At 43.9% G+C, this 27,451-nt stretch overlaps 1 protein-coding gene across 2 annotated transcripts in view; it reads right to left on the reverse strand.

The window, feature by feature from the left end:
• Positions 1–1,961: 1,961 nt before the first annotated feature.
• The window catches only part of MXI1 (MAX interactor 1, dimerization protein), a 58,498-nt gene continuing 33,008 nt past the window's right edge, over positions 1,962–27,451 (reverse strand). For both annotated transcript variants that reach the window (XM_080911236.1, XM_080911237.1), the window contains exons 3-6: positions 24,972–25,001; positions 5,485–5,599; positions 4,765–4,936; positions 1,962–3,666 (exon numbers count right to left, since the gene is read on the reverse strand). In XM_080911236.1, coding sequence (XP_080767362.1) covers positions 3,503–3,666; positions 4,765–4,936; positions 5,485–5,599; positions 24,972–25,001 — 481 coding nt within the window. In that variant the 3' untranslated portion in view covers positions 1,962–3,502. The remainder of the gene's footprint in view (positions 3,667–4,764; positions 4,937–5,484; positions 5,600–24,971; positions 25,002–27,451) is intronic.

The following is a 27,451-nucleotide window of genomic DNA, read 5'->3' on the forward strand; positions in this document are numbered from 1 at the left end:
GTAACTGTAACTGATTCCACATAATCTAATGCCCTTTTCTGGCCTCTGGGCATCAGGTATATGTATGCAGATACACATGCAAAGAAATGCATAAGTAAAATAAATACAAGTGTGGGTGGGCATTTGTAGTCCCAGCACCAAGGACTTAAGACTGGAGGATCCCTAGGGCCCTCTAGCTAATGAGCCTTGTCTGTTTGGTAAGTTCCAGGCCAATGAGAGGCCCAGTCTTAAAGATAGATGTGCTAAAGAATAGTGCCCAGTGTGGTTAGGCTTACAAACAAGTGCACACACCTGCACACATGGGCACACATTACCTCTTGCTTAAGCTTTTTAAGGTCATGAAAGTAATTTTCCATGTATCTGTTTAAACTGTGATATTTCAAGACTGAGATAGTAAATTAGTAACTCTGTAGCAGAAAACAGGCTCCATGGAGAAATAGGTCATTTGCCCCAGGGTCTATCACATGTTAGGACTGAGGTTAAAATGGAAGTTTTATTCTGGTTTTATCTCAGAATTTTTTTCCCCTAAAGGTGGGATGGTAAAAGGGAAAGAAAGTGGCTTTCAAAGGAAAGGGGGGAAGTTGACTATTTTAGGCTCAATCATTCCTCAGGATATATGAGCCAGGAAACCTTATGGCCCTGGGTGAAGGGCTCTGCCTCCATTCTTAGCTTTTAAAAGTTTTTGTAATTCAAAAGACAACTGTCATAAAGACTTGGAAAAACAAACTACCCTTTCTTCCCTCTGTAGCCATTTACCTCTGCTGAGCAGAAACGGAATCAAAGACTTTGTCAGGCTCCTTTACCTGTACCTCTTCACACAAGAGTATAGGTAGAGGCAGGCATTTCTCTAAATCTGAGGCCAGCTAGACTTAACAAAAATACAGGTATTAGAATATCCTAAATAAGGCAGTGAGAACAGGTGGGCTTCACTACATATAGTGGCTGAAGAGATCCCCAAAAGGATATCTTTGTGATGCTTGAAAGCAGTTATCAGTTGTCAACACGGAAACAGTACAGTTAGGTTGTGTGGAACTGAGGTACATATTTACATTTTACAGTAGGAATGGTAGTTGAAATTCATACTGTTCCTCTAATTTCTGATATAAAAGCAAGATATACTTAAAGGTAGTTACCTAAAGGAATGGGCACCCTAGAAATTTACTGAGCAGGTATCCTTTACCTGATTTTTATTTCTTGCATAACTAGTTTTCAAGCCAACTTGTCTTTTAAGAGTTAATATTTAATCACATGATCTACCCAATGGCCTCCTTCCCCAAGAGCAAACGGGAAGGAGTAGTGTTGGAACATCCAGTTGATGTACGTGCAGGTTTGTAATGTGTATCCTGTGTAAACACAAAACGACAGCATATAGAGTTTGCCTGAATGATGTTCTGAATTTCAATCCTGTGCCAAGATGATGCCAGTCAGCACCATGGGAACAGAAGGACAAAGCTGTAGTTGGACAGTGGTGGCCCATACCTTTAGTTCTAACACTTAGGAGACAAGTGGACCTTCGAGACAGTGGAGTTCAAAGCCAGCCTGGTCTACAAATCTACAAATCGAGTTTGAGGGCTGCTAGGGCTAGAGAGAAACCCTGACTCACCCCCCCCCCCCAAAAAAAAAGAATAATGAAGCCACTTAGTGGTAAGGACACACTTTAAGCTCAAGAGACCGCACAGCTTACCTGGCCGGGAGAGACTAAGGGAAGCCAGAGGGTTTTCCCATCACGTCCTCAGCACCTGAAGTACAACAGGTTACAGCCAAAGTGTCTGGAGGCATGTGGTGTTTCACAAACAACTACTTCAAAGAACTTTTCACTCAAGCAGCACAAAGTACTTTTGCAGGCACAGAAAGAACACTGGGTAGTGTGTGCTGGGATCATGCATGACCAAGACGGTATGTTTCTTGGATGGAGACGTGGTATTCATGAAGATAGCTCTGACATTAACACACAACTCGACTGCACTGCTAAATATGGTTGTTTTTATTTTCTTTTTCCTTGCCCAGCCCTATCTAAACATAAAATAAAACTACAGGACTGAAATTAACAACCCATTAAAATCAGCAATAAGTTATGAAAATCATAAAGCTTTTTTTTTTAAGTAATTAAGGGTAGTTAAATTATTTAAAGAATACAAAGTCCAAACAGCTTGGGGTAATGTCTCCAGAAAGGCCTCCAGGGCAAAGCAGTGGCCCAGGGGGGGAATCCTTCTAGTTCGAAAGACACAGGGAACACATGACATCAGAGTGCAGGCTGGATATTTCACTTAGAAGATAACATTTCTGCAGATATTCGTAAGAGCGACAATAGCACCTGCACAGTGGGATTGTGAGGGAGGGAACTGCCTGTAGCAAATGCAAACCTTTACATTAAAGGAGACAAGTGCTGAACGTAACTATGTTAACTAGGGTAGTGTGCCTATGGATATCAGGTGGTTAAAAGCTGGTAAAAGGGAATGGTCCTAAAGAAAACAAAAACAGCATTGACCTCCGTCTACCCAGCCCAGACCTCGTCCATCCTGCGCACTGAAAAGAGTGAGGCGTGAGGTGTTTATCATTATCAAATGCTGCATCAAAATAGATGATTTCCCCACGTTTTTTATTCCACTATAAAAGACATCTATGTTTACTTATGGACAAGCTTTAAAAAGATGTCATTTTGGTTTTCAACACATACAAACAGTTATCAAAATCTCAAATAAAAATGCTGCGGTGGCTCAGACCTTGGCCTGCTATACTGCGTGCACAACTCAGATCCGCGCAGACGCCGAGGCACACGGAGCTTTTCCTCCTGTGATGCAGGCGGTCATGCATGGGTGGCCCCTGCGTTGCCGCAGGGTGGTGGGCAGGTCCTCGCCTGCTCTAGTGCTAACAATGCAGGTAAGGTTAGCTGGCTTAGCATGGAATCCAACAGAAAGCTGAGCTGCATGATGATCTCTTGCAAAAGGCTTCATGGGAGTCTCTCCTTTTGTAGAGCACGGTATGAGATTTTTAAAAATTCATTTTTAAAAGAATTGATCATCCACAGGCTTCATGATAAACAGAGGCTGAGTTTTTAATAGCTCTTTAGCTACCCAAAATTAATGCCTGATTATCCTGTCTTTTCCTTACTCTGAAGTTTGATTTTGTTTAGAGGGCCAAGAAGCTCAGGAAGGGTTCATAACCCTATCCTTAAATGTCTGCTCAGCATAGACTGAGCAGACCACAACAGAATGGCGTCTCCATTGTCTCTTAAGTCAACCAAGTCAACTCAAGATAATCACTCACGTTTTCTGCTGCTGTTAGAAACTGTATTCTTCCCAAATATAGGGATATTTGTTCTACCAGGGAGGTTCTACCCCACTTTTTGTTAAGTATTTGCTTAAATACAGGTCTTGTGACCCTTTTGTTCAAGTATAGTTTTAGCTTTAAAGAGGAGACTGCATCATGAACCCAATTTGAGAGACGGTATTGAACTGGCCCAGTGAGCACTTCGCCCTGCACTGTCACGTCACGCTGGGCTCTAGGACGTGAAGGAGAGTTTGACACTGGCACTGGAGTAACCCTCGTCACTCCCAATACTCTGCAGGCTGCTGTGGTCGTCAATGTCACTGATGCTGGTGGTACTAATATTGTCCACTTCTCCATGGGAGAACTCTGTGCTTTCAACATCCACTTCAATCTCCTCTGCCAAGGGAAAAACGGAAAAGAACAGAAAGGAACATAAATAATCTGTATGTGCACTTTCAAAAGTTAGGGTTATTGCATGAGGTTATCAGTGATCGATGGGAATCGGGGACTCTTCTGCAGAGGGCAGTCTGGTACACAGTGGTGGTCTTAATTTAGGCAGCAAGTTTACTAAAACCCTTTGACGCCAGTCCGTCTAGACCTCCCACTAAAAGCACTTGGCCTATTTGGGAATTAGTACTTAATATTAAAAGATCCCCACTCAAGTGGTTTAACGACATCTGTTTTACATTAAACCAAAAGCTGGTCCCTCCTGCTGTTCATTAATCAGGGCTGCTTTAAAGAGGAGCCGGGGGTCGCGGAGAAGTGAAATTAAAGATAGAAAATTTATGCTTATGCACCCCAATTCTTGGTGCTTTCACTCTATATCATAGATCATAAAAAGATCTATAGATTTCTATGGTTCATCAACAAATTCTGAATAGTAAGTAAAATAAGTTAGCCATTAAGTAGGTTTAAGAGGTTTGCTTTTGATTTTCTTGTATCAAATATAGCTTCAAGCCATCTCTCTCTGTCTCTCTCTCTCTCTCCTGGTAAGAACTCTGCATTTTCTCTCTTTCTTCTTAGATTTGTTTAAAATTATATATGAGTACACTGTCGCTGTCTTCAGACATACCAGAAGAGGGCATCGGATCCCATTACAGATGGTTGTGAGCCACCATGTGGTTGCTGGGATTTGAACTCAGGACCTCTGGAAGAGCAGTCAGTGCTCTTCTCCATTCCCCAAGAGCTTGGCATTTTCTAAACAAAACTTTTCTGTAAGTCTAAAACTGTTTCTAAATAGAAAATATGTATGTACATGTATGAAAAATATGTGGCTCACAAAGAGACTGTCAGAGAATTTAAGTGTGCAAAAACACACATCTGGGAGCTGGGAGTGTGCCAGACAGAGTCCATGCTACACGCTGGCTTTGCTCTCTCGTACCAAAGCAACAGAACCTAGAACCCTAAGCACTGGCTCAGAGAGCAGAGGCAGTGTCTGCTGTCCCCCCACCCCTTTCAAGAGTCACTCTGTAGTTCCTGAGGGCCGCCGCCTACCTCGCTCTGAATCCGAGCGGTCTGAGGAGATTGTTGAACCAGTGCTGTCCATCCGTATCCGCTCCATCTCCTGAGGACCCTGCAGCTGTTCCAGTCGCCGTTTTAAAAATCTCTGTTCTCGTTCCAAGTTCTCAAGCTGGTGCTGGCTCTTCCTTTCAGCTTCTTCAAGTTTCTAAAATGGAGAAATTTTATTTACATCTGTAGTCCAGTCTAAAACAGAAACTAACTTCTGCCTAGCATTTTTCTTTGGCAAAGAAAGTATGAAGGACCCACACATAATACACGCATGTATGTGGGTATGTATGTACTCTTGGACATAAATACAGACAAGCACTTACGTTTTAAATATAAAAACAGTTCACTCTGTGTATGAATGCTACATTACTTGAACAAGATGAACTATAAAAGTCTGAGCTAACCTCCACAAAGAGAAACCTCCTGCAGTGTGGTATTCCATGGAAAATTACTGAAATAAAGCCGAATAACAGCATCTCCACGAGAGGGCGTAACTGCCTTCCGTCTGGGTATCAGGAAGGTCACTGTTTCCCTAGCATTCTCAGGTCTAAATGGCCACACCGGCAAGAATACATTTTCATCTCTTCACATTACGCTGCCCCATTGGATTGGCTGGCAATATTTTACAAAGGTTTCTCTGGAGGTCTAGGGAGCTGTACAAACACACATAGAAATTGTTGCAAATATGAAAGGGAAGATTCTTACCTTGATGTGTGCTTTGGCTTTGTTGAGCAAACCAAGTGTTGTATGCCTGGTGCAGTCTGGGCCCAGCGGGATCAGAACTTTTAAGCGTTCTAAACACAGGCGCAGGTGAGCTCGCCTAAGGAGGACATCATCCAATCAGCACGGCCTGGGTATCCACCAGACAGACAATCCAACAGGCAACTTTGAGCTACTAGCCAACAACCCTATTTCCTTCCCAAGTCTTCAAAGTGCCTGCAAGCGTGGTGGTGCCCCACCACTTTGTGCCCCACAGACACAGTCACTCAGGAGCACTATCCCCCATGGAACTCTGTCACAGACCGGCTTCTTTAGGTCCCTCCCTGGCTCCCTACTGTGCTGTTAAAGTCAAAAAAGGTACCAAAGCAATTGAGCTTGATTTCTGAATGCCTACAACACAGGCCGGGGTAGGGCTTTCAGGTATGGCACCTCAAGAGATAGGGGCCCTAAGGTTCCCCTCTTCCACCTTCTAATTGCACGCACACTGCTCAGTAACTGTAGCCGTCCCACGGGGACGGAAGTTATTTAGTAGGCAGAAGGACATGAACACTTCCTGATCTTCAAACATCTCAGGACTTTAAAAACAGTTTCATGGGATCCAGCACAACAGGAGCAACAGAAGTGTGGCTGCGGCGAGTGGGTTTCACACAACACGGGGCCTCCCCTTGTGCTAAGCGGCTGCAGCTCATTCTTCCTTCCCCTTCCGTTCTCACGGCCTACCCTACGTTTTCTACACAAGGACAACTGGTGACAGAATTACTTGCTCAGAGTCCTGAATTCTCTGGGAAAATCGCAGGGAATTTTTCCTGGAAATGCTTCCAGGGAGCTGAAACACGCTGCTCTCTCCTGCTCCGGTCTGTGCCGTACGGCGCGTTAGCAGCTCAGTGGCAGCGCGTGTGGGCTCCTAGGGCTGTAACTGAACTTTCTACAACAGTCCCAACTGGATCAGCCCTCACCTTCTCTCAGAACGGACTGAAAGAGTCTCATTAGCTCACTGGGTCTAAATACACATTAATAATGGCAAGTGACAATTTCCAGCTTGAGAGAGGGGCAGGAAAGGTGGGAAGTGGCCAGTCTCGTCACTGACAAGGTGATTAAGGCTAGAGAGGTCAGAGAACAACTCTCAGAAGAGTTAGTCGGCTACAGGGCGAGACACAGGCTGGCCATCTTCCTAATAATTAGACTCTGCTCTGAATTCAGCCAACAGTAGAGAAAGCGACCAGAGAAGTTAAGGAAGTGTGGCAAAGACACTGTCGACTCTGTCCAAATTACTCAATTCCAAAAGCTCATCCATGTAGCAAATTATATTTTAACATTTTAGGTTTTAAAACTAGTTTTCTACTAGGCTAAGTCACATTTCTGTCTTGTCATGCTAAAACCTTTACTGGAATAACAAACGTGAGTATGTAACTCAGCAGTGAGTGATTAACTCGGTCCGTGTCAGCCTCAGCACATCAAAATGAGAAGGGCAAAATAGGAAACAGGATAATATTAACATGTCCCTCCTCCTTTCCAAATTATTCAATTGTGTATTTTCCATGTTTCTTTTATATACTCAAACTATTTCAGACATTGCTTTGGTTGGGAAAGCAAAAGATAAATAGTAAATATTTTTTTAAAAAAATCAAAACTTTAAAAGCTTAGAGTGCTGAATCCAGAGGGTCCTACTTGGTGACATTCAAGGAGACATGCACATACCAAGCAAGCAATTGGGTGTGGGACATTCGGCCGGAGGAGGCAGTGGAACTTTAAAAGTAGTTGAAACTTGGTTTGGAAACTTAAGGGTCTTGACCCTGTCTATGATAAAGCAAGAATTGTCCAGGTAATTAAAAGAGGAAAAAAGAATCTAAACACGCAGGCTGAGGTTACAGCTCGGGACACAGCTGGGGACAGTGGTAGATGACCACCATGCACAGGCCCTGGCGCAATCCCCAGGGCTAAAAACACCTAAACAACAACCACCCACACAAAACAAAACAGTGCCTCTGTTTCCTCCACATGGGAAAACAGCTGAGGTCATTCTATAAAAAAGCACCATGTTCAGTTTTGGGGTCTTAATACATTATTTTAATTAATTAATAAACTGAGTCAAAGGTTTAATGCTCAAAACGGATAGGGAAGGCAAATTACATTGTGGAAAAGTTTTTTCTCAGCCACTACAAGCATTTCTTCAGACAGGTGATCACAAATAGGCTCCAAGGTACAGTACGCACCGAGAGGGCGTGCCCATGGCGACAGGCCAGGGACACCTGGTAAACTGGGTCCTCCAATGGAACTCTGTATGAAGGATGAGCAGTGAATCGTGCTCCTTAGTAAGGCGTCTCTGTGGAAGCTAAAGTCATTTCCTACAGTTTCTGCACATCAAAGTGAAACACAGCAAAGGTCTGGTGGCAGCTGACAGCCGACCAAGTGAGGGCTGAGCTGTCCCAAACCCCACGTGCACGCTAAGAGCAGCGGGTGCACCCCGCCTATAAATGTCAGGTGCGTCACTTCCTCTCACTTTTCCCTCTACAGTAAATGCCCAGAAGAGCTGAAAGGCTGCGGCATCTCCTCTGTACCCCCAACCCCGTGTCTGCTGGTAACCACACTGCAGCCTTAGCCACGATGACCTGGTCTGGCCTGGCCTTTGATGCCACCTGGTCTTTTCCTGCCTCCATTCTGGTGACTGGTGGCTCACAAACCTCTTGTTAGGGGGTTGCCCAATCACGGTCACAAGAGACACAAAAGATCCATCTAGTTTGATCTGAAATCCATGCTGAGGAAAAACAAATCGAAAATACATAATGATGTTTTTCAAAGATTCTCAAAAGAACTGACATCCAGAATAAGGTTTTGCAAAAGGTACAGTCCTGCACGTCAGATTTTAAAGTCATGAAATCAGACTTGATGAAAAAAAATGTAAATGTTAATCTTGGTTCCAGTTTACTTAACTTATTCCACACGATACTGTAACACTTGGTTCACGCTCCTGTAGGTCAGCAGCAAACAGTGCTACAGGGTTAGGAACAAATCCTGCATCAAGAAGCTGGTGTTAAGAAAACCCCATCTGCTTGCTAAGATGGAGGGCTAAGGGACAGAGAGACATACATGTACTCTTATTTTCAAAGACACTTTGAAGTCTGTTTTAAAAGGAGATTTTTTTTCAAGTAGTAATTCCTAGCCAACAACTATTGGAAATTGGTCCTATCAAAACTGCCCACATCTTCAAAATGGGCAAGCCCCTTGCCGGGAAAGAGGAGGTGGTACCCAAATGCCTTTATTTTGGTCTGATGGGATCATTTTCCCTGAAGGAACCTTCTGACCTCCACTGACAAACATATCACAAAACAGGGAAGGCAGAGCCAGGGCACTGTAAGGGTAGGTTTATCATAAGATACATACAGTTGTGGAAAGAATTCCTTCAGAAAAACAGTGTAAAAACAAAACCAAACTTCACACGACAGAGTTTTTCTCTGGAAACCAATCCCCCTTCCCAACAGTGAGCCGTCTATCCCCGCCTGGCCCCACAGACAGCACCGGCTGATACCCTTGGAGGACTCATTCTTCTGCTCCGGGACACCAGGACTTTGCCAAGCAACTAAATCAAAATGGAAAAGTAAAGAGATGGGACAAGCCTGTACTCTCCGCTCTGCTGAATGTTACGCAAGAGGCTGGGAGCTCTCCCATGAGCCACATTCGTCAAGCTCGGCTGGCGAGCTGCCAGTCTCACTCCGTGCTCCTGCACATGACAGCAGTGAGCTCTATCCTACATATTCCATACACTCAAGTTCCTCTGCAATTTAATGTATTGAGAACCTCTAAAGATAGACAAAAATCTGTCTGCTTACTTTAAAAAATGGCATTAAAAAACGGATCCAGATAAATCAAGCACACTGCTTTCTGCTCATGAATTTTATTTATGAAAACATATATGATCATATCCTGTTCACCTTATTCTGTTTATCAAACAAGGAAGCCAGACAAGCTGCTCCTAGAAACCAGTGTCTGGTTACTGCTTCCCTCCAGGCTGTAACCTGGCAAGTGGAATTTTCCTACTGTGAGACTTGACTATGGTAGCCATGGGGCTCAATGACAACAGAAATAAACACAGAAGAGCTGGGACCCTCCTCAGACGTTTACTTCATATTCTTCTCAGTGAAAGCATCAACATGGCATAATGGAGCTGTAAGCAAATGCACCTGACATTCTGTCATCTGTGGCGGGAAAACGCTCATCTACCGATGCTGGAACCCACAATGGAGCCAAGCTAGCCTCAAATTTGTGAGCCCTCAGCTCGCCCACCCACATCGCCGCACTAACGTTCAGAGGGGAGGATGTGCACGCCCTGGAGGGAATGTGAAGGCCTAAGGTTAAGTATGGCGTCCGTCACAAGTCATACTCTCCTTCAAAAAGAATCTGTGAAAATATTATTTTACATACAAATGAGCAAAATGCAAATAAACAGATATACAAAATGCACTTATAAAACAAAATAAGTGGGACTAGAGAGATGGCTAGGAGCGCCTGTGTCACCTTGTTCGCCACCACGTGTAACATGAGCTCCAGGGGATCTAATGCTGACTTCTGAGCTACATGGAATCCACATCCATGAGCACATACAATTAAGATAGTTTTTAACAAATGAAAAATAAAGTAAGTCAAGCATCCAAATATCCCCAGACCTCCAGAAATGTGCTACAGAAAACCACTAGCAGTTGAAGCTGCTAATGTAGAGTTCTGGACTTAGGAGCCGCTTCTGACTCATGTGGACAGGGGAGCAGGTCAAGAGGATAAGAGAGACAGGGTAAAGGGTGTGTGTGAGTGTGCATATGAGTAAGAGTGTATGTGTGTGTGTGTGAGAGAGAAAGAGAGAGAGACAGTGTATGTGAGTATATGTATTGTGAGAGTGTGTATGAGTAAGAGAGAGTGTGTGTGTGAGAGACTGTGCGTATACATATTGTGAGAGTGTGTATGAGTGTGTGTGTGTATGTGTGTGTATGCATGTGAGTGTGCATGTGTACATGTGCCTGTGTGTAATGGAAGTGATATCTGAGTTCTCAACAAGTTGTAACAAACTTGTATTCTTTTTCAAGGACTTCAGTAGGCTAGAATGTTACAACTCTCAGGAAGAACACCAAGTGCTAGCTAGAAACAATGGCCCCCAGTAAACAGCTGCCCATCCTGTCATAGCTCTGAGCTACGTTCTAGAAAGATCTGTGAAGCTGCCAGGAGTGATCTTTGCCCCCTTGAGGATGGAATTCTGCCTCTCTAGCCATCTATCCCATGATTTACAGCCTCATACAGATCATCCACAGGCAGACATGCTTCTGCTGTGCCCTTTCCAGGGAACACTCATCTCCATTGAACACCGAGCACTTGACTCCAGTCTGTCTTTGGAATCTTGCTACATAAACCAGGTCAGCCCCTCTCAATCCACTCCTGAATACTGGGATTTTAGGAGTGTGCCACCACACCTAGCCAACCGTTATCATTTTAGCCTGGCCCAACTAATGTGTCTCTCATGTGACCTTCCTTTACATATGCTGTCAGATGATTGATACTATTTACATTAATCATGTTGTATCTTTTAAAGGACACCCTGTGTGCATGCTGCCTGTAAGTGCACCACCATGTGTGTGCAATGCCCACAGAGGCCAGAAGATGGCACTACGTTTCCTGGGTCTGGAGTTACAGACCATCCTGATGTAGACCACAAGGATGCTGGAAATCAAAACCGAGTCCTCTGCAAGATCAGCAAGTTCTCTTAGCCACTAAGCCATCTTTCCAGCCCCAGTCATATAATATTCTAGTTGAGATTAAATTTGTACTCTTTATTATTTCAATTGTCCCAATATTCAACAGAATGGGCTCACAGAAGAAAGAAGAAATAGAATTATTTGTACAAGCATCTGGAGCTCTCTGGCTTGCCAAAGTTGACCTGATAATCAATTCTAGAGTCTCTAAACAGTAATATGTTAGGATGATATTTGTGAGGCCTGCCTGAGTGCCACTGAACACTGTGACACTCTGAATCTACTGCAATCATAATCACAGGCATATATTATAGTGTGACCTACCAAAAACGGAGAAACTGACAATCTCCAACTTTTAAATAGTGAAGCGGAGGGTTTAATTTAGTAAAGCCGGGTGCTGTGGGGTACACCTTTGGTTCCAGAACTTAGGAGACAGAGCAGACAGATCTGTGAGTCCCGTCTACAGAATGAGTCCAGGACAACCAAGGCTGTTATGCAGAGAAACACTGTCTCCAAAAGAAAAGACAACAAAAGAACGGTTCTCCTGATGGGCTGGAGGTATGTTCAGCAGTTAGGACAACTTAGGATCCCAGCACCTGCACAGGGCAGTTCATGAATAAATGCCCTTAACCTCAGCTCCAAGGGGAATCCAATGCTCCCCTCTGACTGCCACAGGCACCCCCAATTCATAATCATTCTCCCTTACCTACCTTCACACACACACACACACACACACACACACACAGTTTAAAAACTGTACCAACGAACAAATCGTTCATGATAACAACGGGTTAGCACAACACTGTCAAATAAAATTTAGAAATTAAAGTTTGTTAAAGTTCATTTTTGGTCAATTTCAACTTTATGACTTTTTTTCTTTCAGAAAGTAGAAAATTAATTTTTAACTTTAAAATGTTAAGTTCAAGGGCTGGAGAGATGGCTCAACCGTCAGGAGCACTTGATCCACGGGCCCCAGGCACTTGTGCAGGGCACAGACACACATGCAGGTAAAACACTCATACCAGGGAGACGAAAACAAACACGTTTTAAAACAGTTTCAAGTCCGTAGGAACAATTATAGCGGCAGCAAGGCCACCACGAAGGAGAAAACAGAAAACAAACAGCTCAGAAACCCAGGCATAAGAGGAAAGCCTGGAACTTCCTACTTAGTGATGCAGAGGAGGAAAACCCAATAGCTTTAATCTCATCTTCCATCTCTTGTTTTTTGTTTGAGACAGGGACTCTCTACATGGCCCTGGCTGTCTTGGAATTCACTATGCAGAGCAGGCTGGCCTCGAACTCAGAGATCCATCTGCCTGTGGGCGTGCGTCACTGTGCCCAGATAATCTTATCTTTAGGTGGGTTCACAGGGAGAACACAAACGATTGTCCTTTCTAATGTTCTGCATACATCTTTAAAGGGAATTTTTTTTTTTTAAATGGGGCATCTCCTGAAGCCAGAGCTGGTCTGAAACTTACCATCTGCATCGTCACGCAGAAGCTCGGCTTACTCACGTGAGCTGCCATGCCTGCAAAGGCCTCACTTTAGACAGCCTGACTCATTTGAAAACAAAATCATGAAGATCTTGTTCTACGGCTGGAGAGATGGCTCAGTGGTTAAGGGCACTGGCCGCTCTTCCAGAGATCCAGAGTTCAATTCCCAGCAACCACATGGTGGCTCACAACCGTCTGTAATGGGATCTGATGCCCTCTTCTGGTGTGTCTGAAGACAGATACAGTGTACTTACATATAATAAATAAATCTTTAAAAAAAAAAAAAAAAAAGATCTTGTTCTAGAAGCAAATGCTCTTCACTGGATCCCCAGCCAGGAACCTCCAGAGTGACCTCACAGTCAATGCCCACTCTCGTGCATTTTGAGTGACCTCACAGTCAGTGCCACTCTCGTGCATTCTGAGCTAAATCTAGTTTCTGTGCACGAATCCCCTCTTATCTGTAAGGATTTGGGGTTGTTGCTGGGTTTTTTTTTTTCCCTTTCCTTCTTTTCTTTAAACAAAAACAAAAACTAGCTTCATCACTCATTCAGAATATTTCTCCAGTCACACAAGAACTTTCTGTGCTCCAGGTTACAAGGTCTGGGAAATGGGGCTACATCGCTGGAGAGAACAGTAGCAATTTGTTCTAAATACAAAATAGCTTATTTTCTTCTGGCAACTCTCCAGGGGTTTGGGTGGAGGGAAAGGACAGTCCTCTCTGGAGAGATCAGGCTTGGGGCCTGGACTACTGTCAAAACTTAGCTGTGGGTGGGAGAGAATTTTTTTAATTATCTTTCACATCAGTTTGGAAACAGATTAAAGATTTCTGCCTTATTAACAGTTTTCTATTCTTTAGCCTTTTTTTGTTGGTGTTCATCCCTTTTCTGGCAGCCCTCGTTGGCTGGTTTAATGGTACCACGGCCTGAGAAGTATTACTGTCCAAAGGAAAAAGCATTCTCTCACAAGGGCTGGGAACGCAATCTGCAATCACAACAGTAGCTGCTTGTTAATTTTCTATTTGAAACACAGTGATGTCAATAGTATTGTACCCTGCCAGCAACCATGGGGTAAAGTACATTTTGAAACCAAAACAGACTTCCTACGTGCTGGCAAGTCAGATGGGAGACACGGTGATAAGCTGCTGTGTGGCGAGTCCTCTTCTTATGCACAACATGTAAACAATTAAATCTCTTCACATGAGTTTCAGTGGGACTCTCCTGAATCCTCCAATCTAGGGTCAGGTGCAAGTGTTTTACTGTTTCAAGTTGCTATTAGGATGACAGAGAAATGAAACTTATTGATCCCAATAAAGTGGCGACCCTACACAGCACAAACAGCCTTGAAGACTGCTTTATAATTTAACTGTTTAGAAGCCAGAAATGAAAACGGAAACCTGTATACTTAAGAACAGCCCCACTTCTCAGATGTCTTGGTGTAACCACTCATTTTGAGGGGTGTATAAACGCAGGAGGAGGCCCATGTTTTATTAAATGAACAAAAGCAAGCCAAGGAATTAATGTATCCTGGAAATGTGAATGTTCAGTCTGTACTGAGGGAAAGGGAGGGCGGGAGGGAGAAAGGGAGGGAGAGAAAGAGAGAGAGCAGCGCAGACCAACAGTGGGAGCCATGCCTGTTCCTCAGCAGATGGCAAATGCTCCAACACTGCTGGACCCCAGCCAGTTCAGTCACGATAGCTAGGGATCGTTTTTAAAGATCCATTTTATTGTATTTTTCCCCAAATCAAAATGTGAGGTTTTGTCTGGGGAGAGAAGGGTGATGAATGTGGGGAGGGAAAAAAAGACAACACAAAACAAACGTTGGCCAGTGTGTTTGCTTCGCACACTTAAAAAGCATTAACCTTCCATTTAGAATCTCTGGAAAAATAACATTCACAGAATGTTAAGACATGCTACAGTCTTGGTAATGACATAGAACTGAAGTTCTGATGTACTGTCTCTTTTCTAAATTACTTAACTGTGTGAGTTTTATCTTTGTCCTGTGTTCCTGCAGTATGTGTCCCCTGTCCACGGAGAGCCCAAATGAAAAGTTCTTTCTGAATTTCTTTTGAGGGCAGCCTAGCGTTGCAGAACACCGGGCAGCAGTCCGGAGCACTCCTCTGGTAAACCAGGCGTGGCTGGTGCACGCCTCTGATCATAGCACTCAGGAGGCAGAGGCAAGTGGATCTCTTGATTTCAAGGTTGGCCTGGTCTTCAGAGTGAGTCCCAGGACAACCAAGAATGCACAGAGAGATCTTGTGTCAAAAAAATAAAAGAAACACACACACACACAATCCAAAGAACTTAAAACTTTTTCTGAAAGGAGGAAGGTATTCAGTGACCTAAAGATTTGAGCCAAATGGTATTCAAAGCACACCATCGTATATAACATATCCGTATATAAAGTAACAAACCACACTGTCATAACACTGTGTTTGACTTGCTTCTGTTTACATCTGTCTGGATCTTAGTTGGACTCCTCAGGGAGAGATGGCTCAGTCGTTGAGACCAATGACTGCTCTTCAAGAAGTCCCGAGTTCAAATCCCAGCAACCACATGGTGGTTCACAACCATCTGTAATGGAGTCTGATGCCCTCTTCTGGTGTGTCTGAAGACAGCGACAGTGTACTCATATAAATAATCTTTTTAAGAATGAATTTAAATCTGTTTTTAACTTGTGGTAATAAGGCCCTTTATAGTTAACATACATTGAATTAGGTAGGGCTGTCCTTTTAAAAAACAAAAACTGAAATTTCTCCTTTAGGTTCTAAAGTTTCCTGAATTTTAGTCATGGGTTTGGTGGGGTGAAAAATCTGTGTTCTTTTACAATTTACAAATTATGCACATATTTTAATTTAGCCTTTGCATTTCCAGATTAGGAAATCTGAATCTTCCTCATGTAGTTTTAGTATCTTTTAAATAAGCCAGACTTGGTCTAATCACTTCAGGATCAAGTGTGTGCTTATGTGTGAGTGTGTGTGTGAGTGTTTATCTCTGTGTGTATGTGAGTATGTGTGTGAGTGTATGTGTTTGTGTATGTGTGTGAGTCTACTGATACATTTCTGTGCTATTTCTTTTTTTCTTTGTTTTGTTTTATCCCTGTCTTTATTTGGTTGCCTGTTTTCTTGAGAGAGAGAGAGAGAGAGAGAGAGAGAGAGAGAGAGAGAGAGAGAGAGAGAGAGAGAGAGAGAGAAGGAAGGTATAGAGTTGGAAGGGTGAGGAGGACCTGGGATAAGATGAGGGAGGGCAAACCAGGACCAGAATATATTATATGAAAATCAAGCATTTTCAATTAAAAAAAAATACAAACTTGGTGTGATGACAGCATCTTTAATTCCAGAACTTGGGAGGCTGGAGAGATGACTCAGTGCTTAAGAGCACTGGCTGCTCTTCCAGAGGACTCTGTGTTCAAATCCAGCACCCCCATGACAGCTCACAAAACTGTCTGTGGCTCTAGTTCCAGGGTATGCGGCCCTCTCACAGACATACATGCAGCCAAAATACCAATGCATATATAAAAGTAAAAATAAATAAACTATCATCCCAGAAACTGGGAAACTGAGGCATGAGGAAGACAAGTTCAAAGCCACCGTTGGCTACACAGTCAGACCCTATCTAAAAAACAAAGGCTGTATTTTAGCTGTTACAGACACAGCTGGAAAGCAACTGTAAATTAAAGGAAAATAAAGGTTGTATCACATTCTCTAAAAATACTCAGGCACTTTTCTGTCTTATCCATGCTGGATGGTTTGACTTTAACTCAGAGCAAGTGGCAAACTGGACTTGAATTCAAACAAACGTACTGAAATGGAAGCTAGTTTTGGAAAAACCCCGGAGTACATGCAGATCACAGAAATAAAAATGTACAACTAGGCTGTTTATACCAGCTTTCACCCCCACACCCCACCCCCCACAATCAATTTACTATAACTCCGTCTTCTGCATGCACGGCCCAGCACATAATTATATTCTTTCGGGGGCTCCATGGTAACATCTTTGTCTTCTACCTAGTTAGTATAATCGGGAGCTGCAGCCAGGACTTCTGGTCTCTCTAGTGACCAGCAGAGGCCTGTGCCTGGTAAGTGCTTGTTGGGGTCGGTTTGTAATTGTCTTGAGCAGTCTGCCAGCACCAGGAACTAAGTCATTTCAAATAAACTCCTGTTCTTACCAAAGACCTCAGGTCAGAGAACATTATTTTGAGGTTAATGGTGTACAGGACACACTAGCACAGACACCTGACCACTGCCCATTACTGACACCCCAGACTGTGTTCACAGGTACTTCAAAAGAAACCAAGACCCACATTTTTACTATTTCCTACTTATTTTACTGGGAGTAGTGAAGTTGCTGTTTTATTGCTACTCACCAAGGGCCCATAGGAACACCCAACTCCCTGAGCTCTGTTAAGAGCATCGAGAAACCCCTGAATGGCTTCACGTTCACAAAGTGAAGTTCAGGCACGTTTACAATCCAGATTTCCCAATCCAAACTAAACAGTCCTAGGCAGAAGTAGAATGCGGCTCTTCATGCCATATCTAAAAGTTTCTCCTGCAAAGCACCATCCTTTGACAAACATCATTTACAACTGAAGTGATAAGTGGCTCTGTTCTCAAAGCTAATGTTTAAAAAACACTTCTACTTCACTTGAATATTATGAAATAAAGTACGATGTGTGCGTGTGTGTGTGCGTGCGTGTGTATTGTGCCACGTGCACATGTAAAGGCTGGGGAGGATATCAGGTGTCCTCTATCTTTTTCTGCGTTATTCCTTTGATGACCTTAATTTGATCTCCAGCATCCATCGTGGAAGTAGAAAACCCACTCCTGAAAGTTGTCTCCATATGTACATACACACACACACACACACACACACACACACACACACACACGTTGTAAACATCAGGGTGGCTGGGAGATGGCTTAAATACCTATTGCTCAAACACAAGGCACTGAATTCAGATCCCAAAACCCAAGTTAGAGCCGGCCACGGTGGCAGATGCCTGCACCCCCCACCTTGCAGGAAGAGGTGGGCAGAGACAGACAAGTGGATACCTGAAGCTCATTGGCATGAGTGTGCACACACACAGATGGCTCGGGTAGCAGCTCTTGCTGCGCCACCATGAAGACCTGAGTTTAGATCCAGCAAGTGCTTTCAGCTGCTGAGCCATCTTGCCACCCACTTCCCTGACAATTTTTAAACAAAAGGAATTTTGTTACTTTAGTATGATAAATTCAAAGGCCAAGTTAAGATGGATGTTTATTACACGTATGTGGAGTACACGTGTGCCACATCATGTATGTCACAGTCATGTTTGGGGAAGCTAGCTCTCTCTCTCCACCATGCCGATCCTGGGGACTAAACCCAGGCTGTCAGGCTTGGTGCGTGCAGAGCCACCTCTCCAGCATCCAACTAAAAATGTAAAAACCAGGGGCTGGAGAGATGGCTTAGCAGTTAAGAGCACTGGCTGCTCTTCCACATGATCCAAGTTCAATTTCTAGCACCCATGTGGCAGCTCACAACTGTAACTTCAGTTCCAGGGGATCTGACACCCTCACACCAATGCACACAAAAAATATTCAACAAATTATAAAAAAAAAAAAAACAAAAAATGGTCAACTTTAACAACATTTTAAAGATAGGTAAATGCCAATTCATTTTTAAAAAAGAAAATATTTTATGTGTGTGTGTGTGTGTGTGTGTGTGTGTGTGTGATAATACATGCACAGGCGTGCTGGTGCCGAGTGACCAGAAGCAGTTGATCCCTCTAAAGCTGGAGTGACAGACAATTGTGAGTCACCTGATTTTTGTTTGGGGAACAGAACTCAGGACCTCTCCCTGGAAGAACAGTTCGGGATCTTAGCCACCGAGCCATCTCCCCAGCCCATCGATTCACCTGAAGCAAACTGGTCTATCAATTTTTAAATGAGTCAAACTCTTCATTGCTGTCAGACCGACTAATGACCCAAGGATAGCCTAGGCTACATAAAGGAACACAATGATGTGAGTAGGTGTGTATGTGCAATTTTTTTCATATAAAAAAAAAAGAGGAGCCTTGGTTTTTATGGCATTTATTAGTAAAAGTCAAATTATAACTGGGTAATCAGTTAGCTCTAGCAATTGAAACTTGAAAGAAATGTACCATAGCATCTGTAAAACCACCCCACTCTAGAGGCGCTGTCCCATGATACGCACGCTTTAGTAGAGGTCCCATTATGAAACACAGTCAACCACATACTTCCTAAGTGGGTCAAATTACCTAGAATATCCTATGGGGACAGAGTGTTCTCTCTGAAGCAGGGATAGAGAACAAAACTATTTTCCTTGGAAGGGGAAGATGTTTTCAGGGTTGCAAATGTCTCGCTTTGTGTCTTCCTAAAATATTTTCTATCTTGAAGTGGCAGGATTCACGAAGAGGAGGAGCAGGAACAGAAGAGCAGGAGGAGGTACAGCTAAATCTGACTCAGCATTTGGCTTTCTCTTAATCTAACGAAAGACATAACCTGCCACAGAAAGTTATTAATTCCCTGGGTACCTGTTAGTCGTGGTATCTGAAAACTGAAGGCAAGGCTCTGTGTGCCAGATACAGCAGCCTGGGCTCTTGTGCTGTGTGTCCCTCTAGAAGTACATCTGCTCTCTAAAGATACAAGGTAGGCAGCCTACAAGTCCTACAGCTGGCACGGAGGGAGCTCCCGAGAGTTTAGAGAAAGGCTCTGTGAAAAGCACGTGTGTTCTATGTGTCTGGGACGCTCAGCTGGGGATCAGGGGATCTAGGCTTCCGCCAGAGCTCAGGCCTTGACCAGCTTGGCGGGGCACAGAGTCAAGAGAAAGGGACTTTAGGTTTGCTACAAGGACTCTGAACACAGCAGAGGCCATGGTACCCTCCCCTCCCTCTCACTGTCTTACTACCAGGAGTGCCTGCCTGCTCTCCTGCACTGCCTTCCTCACACATCTACATACATGAAAATAATTGTGCTTTGTGAGGCAAACGAGATGGTTACAGAAATCCACTGTGCTTGAGACACCTTTACTGATGGTTCTCCATGGCCTCCTAAGGACACAAATGTCCCCCCACCCCCCAATGTCTGCTGCACATAACAAGCACACAGAACCTGCAGCTAAAAACAAGCAGGAAATGCTTCTCCCACCGAGGACCTCTGAACAGTCAGAAGATGGAGGCAGACCCACTCACTTCGTTGAAATGGCGGTGTCCATGGCCTCTAGAAACAAAATTCTAATTTAGCAGCATGTGTAAAGAGGGCCAGTGCCAAGAGAAAAGTCAAGTTCACCTCAGCGTCCACAGGGACATGAGAAGAGGCCAGAAAAAATAAAGAACCAACCAAACAAACAAAAAACCCCAGAACCTTATTTTCACGGCCAGGCATGTGATAAATGTAACATCCAAAATTCTGAGGTGCCTTTCATCTCGGCAGGAAGAAAGAGGCAGAGGCAAGTGACTCTCTGGAGTTCTGTGCCAACTAGGGGTGTGTGGTGAGACCCTGTCCTAAAGCATTAACAACGAAAAACAAACATTTCAGACAAAAGTTAAAATTATTTCTGGGATTTTAACTCTAGCGCAAATTTTCTTCATAAAAAAGTCACAAACAATGGAATAAAAGTGAGCAAGGTCCCAGAGTGTGTTCTGTACCATAGGCTCCTCTGCCTTGGTGGGTCTCATTTTGTACTGTATTAAAAAGAGCACTAACGTCCAGAGAAGGGGCTTGTTCTCCGCCAGGTAACAACCCTTAAAAAGTCACCACGGATAAACTTTTCTCACGTAATTTGTTTACATTTTGACAATCCATTAGATTTCCCCTTCCTCTGTGGAATTACTACTCCTGCTGAGATTTCCAGAGTATTTTACACATTCCTCCGTCCTCACCGTTAGATATACCTGCTGTACTGGCCGGGTAGACAGACAGTGTGCGTCTGAATCAGGGCCTTGCACTGACACCGAGGAGATGGCCTGAGAAGAACAGAAAGGTCACCAACTAAAGAAAGGCACAGAAGCAACAGCAAGTGCGGGAGTCCTGTGAGCTGGGGACGGAGTGGTGGGCCTCGCAGGGTTCTGTGACTGAGCTGGGAAGCCGTGGAAGGACTGCGTGCAGAGACATGTCAGGGGCGGTCTGAGGTCCACTGGGAAGCTCACAGTCGCTGCACTGTGAAAAGGCTGAGGAGGAGCAGTGGACAAATAGAATCGTCTCCACAGCTCTCCCCAGGGCACCTGAGCGCTGGCTCGCTCTTCCTCTGTCTCACGGACCACCTCAAGAGCACCCTAACTGGCTCCGTCTTCTATAGTTACATTTGTCATTCATTCCTAGTTGGTCTCATGTACCAAAGGCTGGCTATGTAGCATAGGCTGACCTCTAAGTCCTCAACCTTCTGCCTCTGTCTTCTAAGTACGGGGGTTTTAAGCACACACCACCAGCCAATCGGGCCCCTCCTCTACCGATGCTCTGACTATACAACATTTCCTTCCCTACAAAACCTCAAATCCTCTGGGCTGGGTAATCACTTCAGTGGCACGCTTACCTAGTCTGAGGCCCTCGGGTTCAACTCCCAATACTATGAAAACACACAGAAACGTCAAGGATCTCTGCCAACAAAATAAAGTCCAAAATACCATTCTGCAATCTAAGTCTGAGCCTGTCTCTGGTCTTACTGCCCGGTACTAATTTGACAGATTCTGCTATTCCACCATCAACACGGTCTGTTCTTGTCTTTCTTTAAGATTTATTTATTTATTTAATGTATATAAATACACTGTAGCTGTCTCCAGACACACCAGAAGAGGGCATCAGATCCCGTTACAGATGGTTGTGAGCCACCATGTGGTTGCTGGGAATTGAACTCAGGACCTCTGGAAGAGCAGTCAGTGCTCTAACCACTTAGGCTCCCATCTGTTCTTTTCTGGACCTAACTTTCTTTTAAAATGCATTATTATTTTGTGTGTATGATGTGAGAGAGTGTGGGCACAGGTGAAGGTCAGAGGATTGTTCCGGAAGAGAAGTTCTGTCCTTCTACTGTGGGGTCCAGGGCTTGAATGCAAGTTCGCATGGGGGAAGCATTTCTAACCACTGAGCCATCTTGCTGGTCCAGACGTAGCTCATTACACCAACTTCCTGCTTCCGTGCTTTCATTTGCACTGACCATCTCCTAACGTCTCACAGTTCAGTACACGATCTTCTCGGTGACACAGCAGTGTCTTGTACAACGAGCAGCATTTTAACATCAACACTGGGGTTAAGCAGTTTTTATAACAACATTTATTTCATGAAACGTGCTCTGATGTTTCCTGTTCTATCTTCTTTTTGCAATGGCTCACTAAATCACACACGACTAATAGTTTTCTGCTTTCTCTATTCCTACCCGTTTCTAGACATTAGCTGGTCACTACGTTAGATAACATCACTAAGAGAGGCCCAAACCATGATGGCTTTAACCTTAAGAATACAGGGTAAGGCCTGGGACACCAACTACTGCCCACAGGATGTGATTCTCTTTTTATCACAGCCATCTCCCTGTGATGGCAAAGCGGTACCAAGGCTCAGCCAGGCGTTGATGGTAGCTACCAAAGCGGAATGGTCTCTCCTGCAAGTTAGTACCAAGTTGTTGACCATTAAAGCCTTTAAAGTTGTTGACTGTTGAAAACATCACCAGTAATTTAAATTAAGAAAATGGAAAACCAATGAAGTGGCCCCAAATCTCTACTGAATAGTTTCTTTTCTGTCAAAGGACTGGACCCATAAGCCGAGGACAAAGTAAATCCTAATACCTACAGTTCAAAGACTCGTTAAGTTTACCATGAGGTAATTGGCACAGGTTCCTGAGGGACGCAGAGCCTCAGAGCATGCTCTGCTTCCCCTGACAGGGCCTGTGTGGGGATGACAGCATACAAGTAACACACGCTCGTCACTCACTCACATGCCCAACACAGCTCGGAGGAGCCCAGCTCCAGAGACCCCCCCCCCAACACATGTTGGAAACTACTGAAAGGTCCTTAGTGAGAGCTGCAGGCATCTGGATAATGGAGATTTAGACAAATCTCCACGGTTAGGCTTTGAGATCTAAGAGTACAAACCTTAACATCTGTTAGCCATTGTCTCTTCAGGGCCAGAACCCAGTCCTTCAGCAATCTCAGGGCTTTAAGAGAACCATCTAGAATTTCTCTACCGTTCACTAACATTGTACACCACCTACTGTGACTCTTACTGCACTTGCCTCAGTGAAAACCCCACTAACTTAAAAAGCTTGATGTAAAGATTTTAGACTAAAGAGAAAACGTCCCTTCTGACATGAAACACACACACACACACACACACACACACACACACACACACACACACACACACAAGTATATGAATAATGGCAACATTTCAAGAATACAAATTACTCCGAGAACACCTTTTCAGGACAAAGACAAACTGAACTGCTGCTTTGATACAGAATAAATTCCCTCATTTAAGGTTCTAAAGATGATGGGAACCAAAGCCAGATTCTACTTACTGTAAGATGCAAAATCCAGCTGAGCACAGTGTAGGTAAGAACCTGCCTTGAGCGTAACAACGGTTAACTGCCACTACAGTAACCATGGAGGATAAACTGTTAAACACCCTTGTGCTGCCTTCCTGCTAACGTCCCCTTCTGGAAGAAATCTCCCCGGGTCTTGCTAGACCACAGGCTGAAAGCTCTCCAAAGGGAGGGCACAGGCCACCGAACCTGACTCCTTTACCCACTGGCTCTCTTACACATGCCGCTAAAGGAGCATTTTATTGCTGATGACAGAAATGCTTTTGAAGAATGTGGTGGAAAGGTTATGGTATCACCTTTCAGTGACAGCTCAGGCCACAGAGGAAAAGGGAAAAACAAGCAGACAAACAACGAGGAAGGAAAGTAATCTGAGAAAAAGACCTGACTACTGTCTGCAGATGACTGTGGACAACGCCTTAAGGAGGGCCCTGGGAATGACTTCTGCTGTCCTATGCCTCCGTCACAGTGGGACAGTAGATCAAACAACTCACAGGGCGTAGCAAAGTATACAGGAGGGATAAACACCACCTTCAGATCTTTATGCTGTGATTGAATCAGAGGTAAGGTACATTCATAAATACAATTTTCTTGGAGACTTTAAAAGTTCTTACCCACAGTACTAACCAGCCTTTTTAATTGTATTAAAAGTTGTTCTTTTGTTTTTGTTTTTTGGGCCAGGTTTCTAATGGAGGGTCTACCAAGAGCCATATTTGTACAGATGAAGTAATTATAAAATCCACATTTATCAGTATTTAACCCAGGTGCCCCCCAGATATATTCTAATTTTCTTGTTGCTTTGTTGGTCTTGTTTTATTTTAGTGTTTGAGTGGTTTTGTGTTATGCACCATGTATGTGCCTGACTCAGGGAGGCCAGAGGAAGATTTCAGGTTCCCTGAGAGCCGCAAGCACTGTTGACTGCTGTGTCTCTCTAATCTCGTTTTGTCTTTGCAATGGGCTGGGCTGGTCTTGAACTTATGTAGTCCAGGTTAACCGTGAACCCTCTTGTATCTCAGATTCCCAAGGCGGGATCTTCAGTACCTGGCACTCGGTGCCCTAGGGTTTTATTTTATTTATTCCATTGCTTTGCTAGTGGCAGAAGCCTATGCCTCGTGCATGCTATGTCATATTGGACCTCCCACCGTTTTCTAAGGATACGGCGCTCACTCGCTGTCCTCTACAGTCTTCTGAAATAACCCGTTCATCAGCACCCCTGCTTCTCCATCACCACACCCAGCACTTTCTCACCCAGAAAACTCAAGTTCCTTAAGGACAAACATGACCTTAAACAGTCTTGTATTTTCTGTGCAAACTACTCAGTATATCTGGCAATGAGATATTATAGTTCATAATTGATAAGCATTTCTGAATGAATGAATGAACGAATGAATGAGCAAACTGCAAAAATCCAATTCACTCAAGTTTGTGACGTTTATTACCTAATCTGGAAACCTAACCTTTCAGTAAATCCATGTTTTTAAGCCATTATCAAAGATAATCCGTTCTTAAAGACAGAAAGGAAGCCGTCTTTAACTCAAATTCAAATGAGCTCAGTAACATGTTTATGTCTTTTTTTCCCAGAAAAATACAATGTATCACAATCATAAGCTATGTATCTTAAAAATAAGATGACAATTACATATTCACTAGCAATCACTTTAATTTCTCAGGCAGAATGGGGAGTTTGCTTTCAAACAAAGGAAAGCTGCACTCCATTATGGACTCACCGGTTCTTTTCCAGCTCATTGTGTGTAGATCTAGAAGGAGGAGGAGAAAAGAGCATTAGCCAGGCTTGTAAATAAGAAAGGCACATCAGCTTTATCAGGAGTATGTCACAGCAAGTGGATTCAACAATTCAATATACAGACTCCTACAACCTCATTCACCTGAGTAAAGTTATACTTGCTGCAAATCACTGTTACAGTGGCTAACAAAATTATACTAAACAGCAAAATACAATCAGCTATTTGTCGAGTACCAAAACTGTTACACCAGTTCCTTTTAGTAAATGCACTACTATTGTAATCCAGAATTTAAAAAGCATGAATATGATAAGGAAAAAATTTTTAAAGACTTATTGATTATAAATAAGTACACTGCAGCTGTCTTCAGAAACACCAAAAGAGGGCAACAGATCCCATGACAGATGGATGTGAGCCACCATGTGGTTGCTGGGATTTGAACTCAGGACCTCTGGAAGAGTAGTCAGTGCTCTTAACCACTGAGCCATCTCTCCAGCCTAAGAAGGCACAATTTGAGTTTCTATTATTAGAACTACAACTTTCATTATTTACGGCATGTGCACACCCATGTACTTATGGAGTCCAGGAACCCTCAAACTCACTATGTAGCCGAGAAGAACTTTAAACTGCTTTTCCTGACTCTACCTCCCAAGTGCTGGGCTTATAGACACGATCGCTAAGCGGATTTATGTGCTGCTGGAACTGAACCCACCATCTCATGCATGCTGGGCAAACGCTCCCCAGTGGAGATACAACCCCCAGGTATCATTTTACATATCATCGTCAATGCCAAATGCTCTCCAAATATTATATTACTGGGCGCTGTAATTTCATCCCTCAACCCACAGGTAGTAAATGTGAAATTCCCAAACCTTAACAAGGAAGTATTTTTATGAGCTGCACAATTTGTGGGAATTTCCCTCCTGTCTTGAGCTCAACAGCCAGAGGGCTGAGTGTCTGTCTGTCTGTCTTGTCCGGCTGCCTGCCTGCCTGCCTGCCTGCCATTTGCTTTATTGGCAATTTCATAAAGTTATCTTAATAAAAGCACTTCTCCCTTGAAAACAAGGAAAAAGTCTCATGGTGTCTCAAGAATTCAACCGAATGAGCAGCAAATGTGCGCACAATTCAGGCGGAAGAAACTATAAAATGTGTACGCGGTAGCCCAGCGACTCAGAGCTTACAGTGCAGTACATTACAGCGAACCTTCTACTGTCTGCTTACTGGAAGTTCGGATTGTTTTTGTTTACGTGAAACGCTCAAGCAGAAAAGTTAGAAAGGACAATGGCACACTTGGTTACTTACTCACTAGTAGTATTTATACGTGTGCCCATGTGTGAGCACACGTGGCATGGTGCACAAGGAGGTCAGAGACCTACTCGACGGAGGAAGTTTCTCCGTTCTCCTTGAGTGCAGTCCTGGGGGCGGAAGTCCCGTCACCAGGCCTACACAGCAGAGGCCATCTCAGAAGCTCCCAAAGGGAGCATTTTGGAAATTTAACTTAAAAAAAAAAATCCTTCAAAATGAAGGGTGAGCTTTCCTGTGCCCTCCTGGCAAGCAGGTTTGGGCTTAGGCACCTTTCTCTGAAAACAAGGCTGCCGGCAGGTAAAACACGAGGAAGGTCTCTGTGGAATGCACAGTACACGACCAACGGCAGTGATACGTTTACAGAAAAGTAGATGCTAGTTCTCCACAAACCAGTTCTAAACTAGCTGGTGATCCCGCCGATGGCCATAAACGCAAAGGACAATACATTCAGCGATAACCAGCAGTGGAATTCCAACGTCACACCGAACCTATTATGAGAGGCTGGGGCCAAAAGAGCATAATCGGACCCACCACTGTGAGCAAAATTAAAACAGCAGGTCCCTCCTGCTTCTCCTGAGCACACTTATTATTTGTCTTATTAAAAAAAAAAAAAAAAAAAAAAAAAGCTGAGGCTCTGAACCTTTCACTGACGTAGAAAATGCGTGACACGCATCCACTTACACCACCACAGATTTTAACAAGATTCCAAATAACAAGAAACGAAACGATCACAAACACACTAACTCCTATTTTGTTTAGCCTTTACGCATACTATTAAGTCCGCAAATACGGAATGCTTGGTGTTAGCGCTGACTTAGACCACAAGGAGTGGAAGAGTGTGTGACTGGCAAAGTCACATGCACACGACTCATTATAACGAAAGGTAAAATAACTTTGTACAGAAAAATCAAACTGTCTCAGAGTGCAGAGATCACGGGGGTTACTTCCAACTGGGGCTACTGAGGATATCTGGGGGCGAGGCAGCTTTGATTCGGGGCTGAAATAATAGGCATGCTTGGTTTCGGTGAGCTCTGGCACTGACTAAAAGGTTATTTTGACTGGAAGGAATGGGTGAGCAAGCCGAGCTGTGAGGTCCCAAGCAACACCAAGGGACGGTGATGCACAGAAGTCACACAGACCCACAGTGTCAGAGAGCAAAA

This window comes from Micromys minutus, assembly GCF_963924665.1.
Source record: "Micromys minutus genome assembly, chromosome: 2".
Classification (NCBI taxonomy): Eukaryota; Metazoa; Chordata; class Mammalia; order Rodentia; family Muridae; genus Micromys; species Micromys minutus.